The 13,161-nt window shown below is 46.3% G+C and overlaps 1 protein-coding gene across 6 annotated transcripts in view; it reads right to left on the bottom strand.

Moving 5' to 3' along the window:
- Window positions 1–271: 271 nt before the first annotated feature.
- LOC140420895 (diacylglycerol kinase eta) overlaps window positions 272–13,161 on the bottom strand; it is a 335,531-nt gene continuing 322,641 nt past the window's right edge. For 5 of the 6 annotated variants that reach the window (XM_072505015.1, XM_072505017.1, XM_072505020.1 and 2 more), the window contains exons 27-29: window positions 10,697–10,799; window positions 6,758–6,888; window positions 272–3,651 (exon numbers count right to left, since the gene is read on the bottom strand). In XM_072505015.1, the coding sequence (XP_072361116.1) occupies window positions 3,562–3,651; window positions 6,758–6,888; window positions 10,697–10,799 (324 nt within the window). In that variant the 3' untranslated portion in view covers window positions 272–3,561. The remainder of the gene's footprint in view (window positions 3,652–6,757; window positions 6,889–10,696; window positions 10,800–13,161) is intronic. The other variant, XM_072505018.1, reaches the window with a different exon arrangement.

Below are 13,161 nucleotides of genomic sequence, written 5' to 3' on the forward strand. Positions count from 1 at the left end.
GAGACATGGGGGTGGATTTTTGTAGAACAATGGAGGGGCTTTTAAAAACTTTGGGTCGGACCCTGATCTGGAAGACCTGTCCCCATTTCTGTAGATCCCACCACCAACGTCTGCCCTCCCAGTTCCTGCAGCCCCCTCTTCTACTAACCCCTTTCCCCAGACACCAGGTAAGCCTCCCCTGGCACACCCTCCCAAAATAGTTCTGCCTCCTGTGGCCCTCTCCTCAGATAACCTCAGCCACAGGAAAAATAGAGGGAAACACACGGGCACGTGTTTTTAATCATTTCTGAGGTTTTATTTATTACAATAAAGTACATTTGACCTCTCTCCACATATGCAAAAAAAAAACTAAAGGAATCTCTTTATAAATCATCTCTTATGCATCAAACAATAAATAAATCTCCTGGGTTTGCTCTTTATACAACCAAAGTGCTACATACAGATGTAAACAAAGTAGAGCACAGTGAGGGGTTTGCAAAAAGCACAGATACTCATCGACATGTTATTGAGCCGTATTGAAGAAAGTATTTCAATCACATTACCATCACTGTCAGGGGAGAAGGCTAAAGGGAACATGTGACTTCAATACAGAACATCCATTTATATAGCATCTCTCACGGATTCAGGATGTCCCAAAGCGCCTTACAGCCAATGAAGTACTTTAGAAGCATAATTTGTTTTAATGTAGAAAATGCTAACAGCCAATTAATGCACAACTCCAACAAACAGCAATGTGATAATGACCAGATAATCTGCTTTTGGCTTTAGTTAAGGGGTAAATATTCACCAGGATTTTAAGTATCCTGCTCTTGTTCCATGGAGTATTTTACATTCAGCTGAGGAGACAGACACAACATTGCATCCAAGATTGCAGCATTGCCTCAGCACTGATCGGACGTGGCAGGCAATGTGTGATACAATGTTGGGGATTATAGCCACCACCTACTGATACAGAGGCAGGAGTGTGGTATATTGGACCCCCGCTGATACAGTGAAATATTCAGCAGGTTAACCTGCATGTGAGAGATTGGGGGCATGGTAATTTATCATTGATTAGTGAGCACAATAGAGCACTCACAACACGCAGAATGGTAGAGGCTCTGTGTGGTGTGAGTATGAATGGGCGGAAGGCAGAGTGCCAAGCTCCCTTTTGAAAAGACTGTCAGAGCACTTCCGTCATTGGGTCTCCCATGGCCGAGGCAACAGGGTAACGTTACATTGTTGAGGAAACTCATTGTTATTCTGTTAGAAATACGACAGAGTGAGCTGGCTCTCGCCAATACTGTAAATTCCAACCACATCAACATTCTCATTATTGCTCGGATCAGGAACTGACAGTCTGTCGTTGTCCAGAAAACACAAAGGAGGAAAACACAAGCTACTCACTCTGTGAATTCCATTGCACAATTGGAGCTTCACTTAACAGAGTCATCCTGGTCATTCCAATGAAAGTCCATTTTGAAAGATTGGTATTGATATTTATCATTGTTGCGTTTGTGTGTTTTTCTGTGGATATCAGGGTGAGGAATGTTTATGTCAGGAAGCGGAAAGTCTTCAGGAATCCTATGGCTGGACATTCACAATCAGATACAGAGTAAAGCTCCCTCTATAATGTCAGATAAACACATCCGGGACAGGTACAGCATGGTGTTATATACAGAATAAAGCTCCTTACATTAGGGACTGGTTTAGCACACTGGGCTAAATCGCTGGCTTTTACAGCAAACCAAGGCAGGCCAGCAGCGCGGGTTCAATTCCCGTACCAGCCTCCCCGAACAGGTGCCGGAATGTGGCGACTAGGGACTTTTCACAGTAACTTCATTTGAAGCCTACTTGTGACAATAAGCGATTTTCATTTTTCACATTGTCCCATAAACACTCCAGGACATGTACAGCACGGGGTTAGATACAGAGTACAGATCCCTCTACACTGTCCCATAAACACTCCCAGGACAGGTAGAGCACGGGGTTAGTTACAGAGTAAAGTTTCCTCTACACTCTCTCATAAACACTCCCAGGAAAGTTATAGCACGGTGTTCGATAAACAGTAAAGCTCGCTCTACACTGTCCCCATCAAACACTCACAGGACAGTCACAGCATGGGGTTAGATACAGAGTAAATCTTCCTCTTCACTCTCCCCATCAAACACTCCCAGGACAGGTACAGAACAAGGTTATATACATAGTAAATCTTCCTCTAAATTTTCCCCATCAGATACTCCCAGGACAGGCACAGCACAAGGTTAGATGCAGAATAAAGCTCTCTCTACCCTGTCCCCATCAAACACTCCCAGGGCAGGTACAGTACGGGGTTAGATACAGAGTAAAACTCCATCTGTGCTGCCCCACCAGACACACTGGGCAGATGCAACATGGATTAGATATAGACTTAAGTTTCCGTAACACTGTCCTCATCATACACTCCTTTGGTTTTTATACAGGGGATGAGTTCCATGGTATATGGGAGCTACATGGTGTGGGTGATCTGCTCCAGATAGTGAAGGTGAAAGTCATTGTCTATCTTTAAAAGTGGTTCTTCAATTTGGAGCTGAATGATTTGTTGTCCCTTGTCCTTAAACAGCACTAATAAATTGTGCTGCTAAACATATGCATGGTCCCTATACTTAAAACACTGAATAACTTGCAGGGACATGCGTACTACTTACCACCACACAGGGCACTGTAACATTCCAGCAAGAGTCACACTTTCGTAACACCGACTTATTTTTTCACCACTACACAGTACAGCTAATTTATCAGAATTACTCCACATCTACTAAGCCTCTTTGTCAGAGTCCTTGAGGTAACAGCTGTGTCTTCTGTTGCCTGGCAGTAACTAAAAGGACATGGCTGGAAATGGCGGCAGCTCATGCAGACCATGCGATTATAGCAAAGGTTTTCCACCATCCACGCACAAAGAGTTTGCAACTAATAGAAGCGGCTTAAAGATCTGCATTTAACGACTGCTCCTCAACCATTCTAAACAAGAGAGCAGAGAGCGAGTCACAGAGACATCAGTTTGCTGGCTGTTCGCCGGGGCCACAACGTTAGGGCCCATGATTAATTTTCCCTCTTGTAAATGATCAAATCAGGTTCAGTCAGGAGAAGCGGCAATGAGAGCCACAGCCTTTCAGCAATGCTCCAACACTTTGGATTACTTTGTCCAAAGATCAACTCCACTCGCTAACTGGTTGCTTGATGCCACTGGGAAGGTCACTGTCCTCCGGCGAAGCTACTACTGGTCATGGTACCACACCAATAACACTGGGGACACCTGTGACTATGATTAACAAGGGTGTGGTGGTGGTGGTGGTGGTGGTGGTGGTGGGGGGGGGGATGACAAGTTGCTAGATGTGCCTGGCCATGCAATGCCTAAGCTTTTTGCAGGGAAGGAGTTTACTTTCATTCTGTTTTACATTCAAAGGGACTGGCGTATTACTGCTGTCCTCTGGGCAGTAACGTCAGGCAAGCAGACCATGAAGATTTGAAATCAGAGAAACACATCCATTCAGAGCCTGTGGAACATTTCCGCAGCTTTCTTCCTCCGGTCTTGACTGGTTGCTACAGTTCAAAGGTGACTGTATCCCGGTCGATGTCTTTAATACCATGCAGAATACGTTTCATGTGGCCCACCTTGGTTATCCCCAGATCCTTGAACAGAAAAGATAAATAATTTAACAATCTATCATTTCAACTAGAGAAATAAGCAGCAAGAAAGTTGAAAACATTAGATCGGATTCCATTACGACAACAATGGGGGCAAAATTTCAGAATGCTCAGGTTGAAGGTCGTCAAGTCATGTGACTGAGGTTCATTAGCAGCTGCAAATTATGAGGAGAGTGGCAGGGAGAGAAGTGAAAACTGTGGGGGAAAGGAGGAGGAAACAGTTGATGGGTGACTTAATGAGGAGTGGGGAGAGTTGTTGGGGAAAGAAAAAGGGAGAATCCACAAGGAGGGAGGAAGGGAGTCCATGGGGAGAGGGAGGAATAAAGAATTCATCCATGCATTCATGAACTAATACAGTGATTTTTATGACTACAATATGTCAGAAAGCTTTTCACAGCCAATTAATTACTTTTGAAGTATAGTCACAGTTGCCATGTATGAAATAGTACATTAAATCTACACTCGGCACATTCTTGCAAGCAGCGATATGATAATGACGAGGTAAATCTCTTCTCATGATGTTAGCTGAGGGATAAATAGTAACCAGCCCCTGTCCTTCTTTGAAACAATATCATGACAAATCTTTTATACCTGCCTGGTCATTGATGGAGACTGAGTTTATTATATCATAGAAACATAGAAAATTGGATCCACGAGTCGGCAATTCGGCCCTTAGAGCCTCCTCCGCCATTCATTATGATCATGGCTGATTATCCAACTCAATAACCTATTCTCACTTCCCCCCCATATCCTTTGATCCCTTTAGCCCAAGAGCTATATCAAGAACTCCTTCTTGGAAATATACACTGCGGAATTCTTCACCGGCAGGATCCTCCGCTTCGCTGGCAACGGGTTTCCCGATGGCCACAATGGGAAACCCCATTAGCTGGTTGCTGGAACAGAGGATCCCGCTACTGACGGGGACACACCGAGACGGAAAACGGGGCTGGCGGGATGGAGAATCCTGCCCACAATGTTTTGACCTTCACTGTTTTCCACAGGCTCACAACTCTCTGGGTGAAGAGTTTTCTCCTCATCTCAGCCCTAAATGGTTTACCCCATATTCTTAGACTGTGACCCCTTGTTCTGGACTCTCCCACCATCGGAAACATCCTTCTTGCATCTACCCGGTCTGGTCCTAATAGAATTTTATAGGTTCCTATGAGATTAGCACTTTACCACTGATGAAATGCAATGTCAGCCTCGACAGTGGACTAAAGTTTCTGGAGTCAAGCTTGAACTCACGACTTCCTGACTTAGAGACAAGAATATTACCCACTGAGCCATAGCTTACAGCTTGATGCTTGATAATTGACATGGGAGCATGTTGGAAAACAGATCAAGGACTTACACTCAAAATGATAAGATATAGTGCTGCTGGTATTTGAAGGTGATTGAGGAACTAGGAGCCAGTGTGTGGTTCTAGATTTTATACACTGGGAGATTGACGATAAAACCCATCATATTGATATTCTTCACACCACCATAGCCACCATTTTGAAGTTAATGGAACAAGTTTCATTGGTAAGGGGCGGGATTCTCCGACTCCCCGCCGGGTCGGAGAATTCCCTGGGGGACGGCGCAAAGCCACCCCGCTGCTCCGACGCTGGCTGCCGTATTCTCCGGCGACGGTTTTCGGGCAGGGGCGGGGATCACGCCACGTCGGTTGGGGGCCGTTGGCAGCAGCCCTCCCGGCAATTGTCCGGGCCGTCGGTTTCTGGCCAGTCCCACCAGCGTGGATTGGACATGGTCCCACATGGCGTGACCTGGCTGGTAGGCCGGCTGGTGCGGTCCTCGGGGGAGCGCGGGGGGATCCGGCCCCGGGGGGGGGGGGGGGGGGGGGGCGGGGGGCCCATATGGTGGCCTGGCCGCGGTCAGGGCCCACCGATCTGCGGGCGGGCCTGTGCCGTGGAGGCACTTCTTCCTTCCGCGCCGGCCCCTGTAGGGCTCCGCCATGGCCTGCGCGGAGAAGACACTCCCGTGCGCATGCGCTAGAATACGGCGGCCGGTCTGTGCATGCGCAGAACCACGGCAGTAGTTCTGCGCATGCGCTAACTCACGCCGGCCCCTCAGCGCTGGCTGGCGCGGTGCCAACCCCTCCTAGCCCCTGGAAGTGCGGAGGATTTCACAACTTCTGGTCGGCCTGACACCGAAGTGCCATCGCGGGGATTCGAGAGAATCCCGCCCAAGGTAATGCTGTAATTGACCAATATATTCAAGAGATATAAAAATGTTTAAAAAAAATTAAAGAACCATTTTCATTTCAGTGGTTTCGGGTCAAGGCTGGGGGCTGATGGGAACTGGTCAGGATTCATACTTTGCTTTTTAATTTAAAGTACTCAATTCATTTCTTTCTCAATTAAGGGGCAATTTAGCATGGCCAATCCATCTACACTGCACATATTTGCGTTGTGGGGGTGAGACCCACACAGACACAGGGAGAATGTGCAAACTCCACAAGGACAGTGACCCGGGACCGGGATTGAACCCAGGTCCTCGGCGCCAATGAGGCAGCAGTGCTAACCACTGCACCACCGTGTCACCCTGGGATTCATACTTCTGACGTCATAGTAAAGTGCACTGTGAGGACACTGAGGAAGCACAGAATCTGGTTCAGTATTAGCATGAAGCGATCTGGCTACGGTACTGATAAAGGATTTGCCGGGGTAGATAGACAGGTGCACAATCCTAAAATTAATGCTAGGTGGTTTACTGATGATGTCATGAAGCACTTTTACACACAAAGAATGTTCATTCTGAAGGACAATTGGAGTTCTCGAGACTGAAGTTGCGGTGCAGATGTGCCACCATCTGATTGAATGTCAGAGCAGGCTGGAGGTTGTTATATTAGTTCTGTTCACATTGGACAAATGACCACTTTGGCCAGGTGTTGGAAGGAAAAACTCACATCATCCTGCAAGAAAACTGAATTCAGTTCCAAGGTTCATAGTCAGATCTGTTTTGTGCACTGCTCCTTCCAAACACACAGGCATAGTTTGAGGCTACAATCATGATAATCTCTGTAGTTTAATTAGGATAACCCATGATGGCCACAAGACCTGTTAACAGGAATATCACGGTTTAATGGTACCTTCAGATTTTGCCTTTCCAGTTGCAAAAGCTCGGACCCCTGGATGTCATGACGTGTAAAAATCTCTCTGTACTCCCCTAGTTTGAGGGACTCCAGCCACACTGCCACTTCATCTGTGCCCCATCTCTCCACTAGCAAAGGGAAGAGCAGAGCTCTGCTTAGCAACAGCAAACAGCCACCACCTGACAAGACAATGCACGACAGCAGGCCAGACACAACGCAGGCAAAAGCTTTCCTAACCACAGCGAAAGCACACAGCGTCGAGGTGAAATGATGGACGCGTTGAAGGGAACTTGGCTTCGCTGAGCAACAGGATGAGTTCTGGCACAGGGTTTCCCACCTGTACTCTTCTCAAGCCCAGATTGGCAGAGATACAATGGGCTGAATGGCCTGCATCCACACTGGATGATACTATGATTTGAGATCAGCACCTATTACTGTTGTTGATCAGCTGCTGGATTGGGTATGTTTTTAGCATTCAATTTGAAGCTGAGGGAAATGGAACCAATCTATGACCCAGAGTTACCCAACAGGTTGCACCTTTAACAGCTTGGCTGGAATTGAGTAATTTCATAGAAAACAGGGTGGGAAAGATTACAAAAAACATTTATTTACAATTCAGGCAAGGACTGACAGGCATTCCCATTGAAGGTAAACGCAATGGCCCAATCAGAATTTAGTCCAGCTTATTGAATTTTACAACTTAAAGGAGTCACAGTGGCAGTGGTTAGCACTGCTGCCTCACATAGCCAGGGATTCTCAGGGACTGGTTTAGCACAGGGCTAAATAGCTGGCTTTTAAAGCAGACCCAGGCAGGCCAGCAGCACGGTTCAATTACCGTTCCAGCCTCCCCGAACAGGCGCCGGAATGTGGCGACTAGGGGCTTTTCACAGTAACTTCATTTGAAGCCTACTTGTGACAATAAGCAATTTTCATTTCTTTTCATTTCATTTCAATCCCGGCCTTGGGTGACTGTGTGGAGTTTGCACATTCTTTGTGAGGGTTTCCTCCGGGTACTCCGGTTTCCTCCAACAGTCCAAAGGTGTGCAAGGTAAGGTGAATTGGACATGCTAAATTGCCCCTTAATGTCCAAGGATGTGCAGGTTCAGTTGAGGGATTACTGGGATGGGGTGGGTTGGGGAGTGGACCTGGGTAGTGTGCTCCTTCAGAGGGGTGGTTCAGGCACAATGGGCCAAATGGCCTCCTGCTGCATGGTAGGGATTCTCTGATTCTCAAATTGCACAAATGTTAATATATTCAAATACATGCAAATTAATCTCACATTGGGCTTTCACAGCAATGGTTGTAAAATAGAGGTGAAGGTGAAACTTAAAAGATAACAATGTCAGTTTAAACTTTAATGATCTTCCCTGTCTTCAGCTGGTGTTCCATAACAGTGAGCGCGGGCATGCACAAAGAAATCCAGACAACTAACAGCGAGTGCAGACTGTGAAATCAAGATGATTAGGAGTCTCTAAACTCCACAGGTTTAGTCAGAAACACAGGTGGGAGGTGATATCTAATAAGAGAGCAGGACAGGATGAGCCAAGAGCGCCACGCAACAGCCTCCGGTCACACATGAACACTGCCATTCCCTCCACCAAGAACAATCTGGCACCTCCCCACCCTGAAGTAGGCAAGCTGGTGAGTGTGGCATACGGTGATGGCCATCCTACAAACGCTCTACTAAAACAGATCCTTTATTCAACCCACCAATAACTTTTTAGTTCACGACAAAAGATCTTCGGGGAGGGATTTTAACTTTCTCAAAATCCATTCACTTCCACAAAGTTACAATCTCCTCCAGCCTGTGCCCATAGCTCTCTTCTGCTGTTCTTCTGCAGCGTGCACTGTAGCATCTTGCCAAGGATTCTTTGACATCCATGTCTCGAACCTGCAACCTCTACAGTCCAGTAGGTTGGGAGCAGAAGGCACCATCATTCCCACATGCCCCTTCACCCTGACTTGGACATACATCATTATACATCCTGGAACTTAAGACTCAACAGGTCTACCTACACCTCAGGCCCTGTAGCAACTCATGGAGGCAGCTCACCAGCACCTTCTCAGAACAATTAGGAACAGGTAAGAAATACTAGCCATGACAACAGAGCCCACATCCCATGATTTTAGTTTGATTCCACAGTATGTCTCCAGTCGAAAATGGACAAATGTGCTTCTGATTTTCATGGTTGAAACAACTGTTTCTCAGACCAGGCCTAGCAGCAGGTTGATGTTGTGAGTCAGGGGGCAAGCGATCCACAAGGAGACACCATGGGGCTGGATTCCATGTCATGCTAAGAATCCGATTCACAGGAGCTTACAGGAGACTTCTTATGGTACAAGCAACCAGGGATCAGCTCAGGCATAGATAACTCCAGCTCAATGATCATGGGGATTTACACCTCAGCATTGAGCATGTCTCTGACATGTGCTGCCTGGTACCAATATTGTGGCGTGGTAAGTGAGGTGCATCAAGGATGTTTTCAACTAGCTTAATGGTTTTTGTCTGTCGGCCCATATGTGTGGGGGAGTGATGTTAGTTTACAAGGAAGCCAGAAGAGCTGTGTTAAGTGGAGAGTTCCAGTTATGATCTGCATTGTTGCATTCAATTGAGTGTAAACAAGATGTGTGTGGACAATGAAATTTGACTCACTTCTCTCTGTGTCATCTATTCCCCTTCTCAGGAACACACCCCTCCTCTTCCTGCTACAGTTTATGTCCCTTCCAGTCACATTTTGTTCTTTGGTCCTGGGGCTACTACTCATAGTTAACATATCTATCAAGAGGGTGTCCCAACTTGTGTCAGTTGCATGAGAGGAATTCTTTTTTCAACTTTAACTGTTGCACTTACATTCTCCCTGAAGTGTAGATTCAGAATAATGCTTTGAGCAATGTCCAGGGCTTGTTGGGTATACCACAAAGCCGACCAGAGTATGCAAAACATGCTCATAGTGAACATATTTGCTAACATGGCATTTAGGATAATTCTGACTGATTTTCATGGCAACTAACTTTCAGAGTAACTCTAAACTATGACCTAAATTTCAGCGCAATGTTATTGCAAGAGTAGATTTAAGCAGGGAATAGTGATTTACACTCTTGACGCTTTCTCTGAAATTCATGAATAAGGGGCGGGGTGACATAGTGGTGCTGTCAGTGGATTAGTAATCCAGCACAACCCCAGAATCTGGGGACTTGGGTGCAAGTCACACAACAGAAGATGGTGAAATCTGAATCCAATAAATGCTGGAATGAAAAGTCCAATGATGACCATGAAGCCATTGTCATTAAAAACTCAGCTGGTTCAATAATGCCACTCAGCTCAAGGGCAATTAGGACAGCACGGTGACCCAGTGGTTAGCACTGCTGCCTCATGGCGCCGAGGACCCGGGTTCAATCCTGCCCGGGTCACTGTCCTTGTGGAGTTTGCACATTCTCCAAAGATGTGTAGGGTATGTGGATTGGCCACGCTAAATTGCCCCTTAATTGGAAATTGTTTTAAATAAGGGATGGGCAATAAATGTGAATTAATAAAATAAATAAAAATTGCTCGACCATTAGCACAGGTGTGAAAATGTGCTTTTTCCAAACTGGTGTTATGCAGTTATATTGGATAGTTGAATCTGGTGATTACACTGGTTAGATCTGGGAGCTAAAAGGTTGGAATTTCAGCTGAGTTCAATTCCTCCAACAACATTCTCTCCTTCAATCAATTAGCCAGGTTGGATGAACGATCAGGAAGAACATTTATCCAGTTCAAAAACCCAATAAAACATTTATAAAAAAAAGGAAGAACATTTATCCAAGGGTTTCGGGAATATTTAAAGATTCTCAGAACCGGTTCGCACCAGAAGAATGGACCTTGATAATGAGTCCTGGCTGCTAAAGTTATTTGATTAAGATTTATTTGCACTTAGCTCATGAGTGCTGACTCACCCAGCAAAGAACTGTTTGATTTTTGCTTTTGCAGTTTCTCTTTTCTTGACATGTTCTTTATTCTTATCTTAATGCTGCTCTTGTTACTTCCCTTCGAATGTTCCTGTGAAGAAAAAAGAACATTTATTGGCTAACAGGGACATTGCCATCTTACTTTGCCATGAGAAAATAAATGTGGATAAATCCCTTGGCCTGAATTCCCTTTGCTCTTTTGATCTGGCATAAAACTAAGCACCCTGCCCGCCATCCAGGCATAGCAGGCCACCAAGAAGGGTCTCATCCTGACAGGCATTTTTTTTCTTCTTGTATTCATTCCATTTGAAAGAACATGAAAAATGAAATTAATATATGTATGTGTTGAGGCTGAATGGGGCCAATTATTGCCGATGTGATCATAACCCAATTCGAAGAAGGCACGCTGGAGAGATTTCTTTCAGACATTGGCTGTGTGGCTTTTCTTATCGGAACACAGTACAGCCTGCCTTAGGTAGTGGCTTCAAACAGGTTTATTTCCATTATAGGCGGCACAGTGGTTAGCACTGCTGACTCACAGCACCAGAGATTCGGGTTCGATTCCGACCGCGGACAACTATCCATGTGGAGTTTGCATGTTCTTCCCGTGTCTGCATTGGTTTTCTCCGGGTGCTCCAGATTCCTCCCACAGTCTAAGGGGTGCAGGTGGATTGGCCATGTTATATTGCCCCTATGTAGGATTACGGGGTTAGGCTGGGGGATTGGGCCTGGGTGCAATGCTCTTTTCGAGGGTCGGTGCAGATTTGATGTGATAAATGGACTCCATCTGGACTGCAGCGATTCTATGATATACATGATGAGTATACATAAGTAGTCTCATCTCCTGTGATTACTGACTAGTCCATTTGCTTTACAGAGGCCAGGGTTATCCAGTCCTTCCTGCCCACGGGATCTTCCGGTCTGACGAGGGTGACGGCCTGCAGTGGGCTCCCCGAAAGCACAGCCGTCGAGCAACACAAATGGCTGTTGGCTTTGGTGGACTGGAAGATCCCCCCAGTAGCTAATGGCGAGCTGTTTCCGCCACGCCTAAAAACCGGCCATGGGGGGGGGTGAGTGAGGGGTTGGGGTTGAGGGGGGGTTGGTGAGTTTCACTGTTGCATTGAGGAGGGGGAGGGGGGGTGGAACGTCCTAGCCAGAATCTCTAACACATGACTATTGGTTTCCTCACTCATAATTATTCTGTTTTTAAAATAAATTTAAAGTGCCCAATTCTCTTTTTTTTTCCAATTACGGGGCAGTTTAGTGCAACCAATCCACCTACCCTGCACATCTTTGGGTAGTGGGTGTGAGACCCATACAAACACGGGGAGAATATGCAAACCCCACACGGATAGTGACCAGGGGCCGGTATTGAACTGAGGCCTTGCTGCCATAAGGCAGCAGTGCTAACCACTGCGCCATCGTGCCGCCCTGTAACTATCCTATAAACCCACTGCACTATTACAGGAGTAACCATACAGACCTATACGCAGGCCACATGCTCTGGCAATCGGTCCTCTGAGTCCTGATGGCTCTTATTACTGTTGTCACATTGATGATGAAACTCTAAATTCTTTCTTTCAGAAAGTAACAGAAATAGAGTACATGACAAGTCGTGAGGGAAATGGGAGGAACAGGCGACTTTGGAAAGCTATCCAACATTGGGATCTTCCGCTCTTTATCTATGGGTCTGTTGTAGGCTGAGAGATTGATTGCTATGTCAGAAACTCCATTCGCCTTGTGCCATGTGATTATGAACATAGAACATACAGTGCAGAAGGAGGCCATTCGGCCCATCGAGTCCGCACCGAACCACTTAAGCCCTCACTTCCACCCTATCCCCGTAATCCAATAACCCCTCCGAACCACTCCTAAAGGGGCTAGTTTAGCACAGGGCTAAATCGCTGGCTTTGAAAGCAGACAAACGCAGGCCAGCAGCATGGTTCAATTCCCGTACTAGCCTCCCCGAACAGGCACCGGAATGTGGTGACTAGGGGCTTTTCACAGTAACTTCATTTGAAGCCTACATGTGACAATAAGCAATTTTCATTTCATTTCATAACCTTTTTTGGACACTAAGGGCAATTTAGCATGGCCAATCCACCTAACGTGCACGTCTTTGGACCGTGGGAGGAAACCGGAGCACTCGGTAGAAACCGATGCAGACAAGAGGAGAACGTGCAGACTCCGCACAGACAGTGACCCAGCGGGGAATCGTACCTGGGACCCTGGCGCTGTGAAGCCACAGTGCTATCCACTTGTGCTACCGTGCTGCCCAAAGACTGTGGAAGGTGAAAAAAGTGAACCACAGTCTTTTTCCTGTGCCCCAATGGAAATTCTATGGCAGGATTTGCAATTTGAGGCAACTTGGGATGTAGAATGCAGGCTTCAACTTTATATATTGGGCTTCAGGTTCCAGCATACACAATTAAAAGGTTCAAAGATAAAGTCTG

Source organism: Scyliorhinus torazame, chromosome 5 (assembly GCF_047496885.1).
Source record: "Scyliorhinus torazame isolate Kashiwa2021f chromosome 5, sScyTor2.1, whole genome shotgun sequence".
Classification (NCBI taxonomy): Eukaryota; Metazoa; Chordata; class Chondrichthyes; order Carcharhiniformes; family Scyliorhinidae; genus Scyliorhinus; species Scyliorhinus torazame.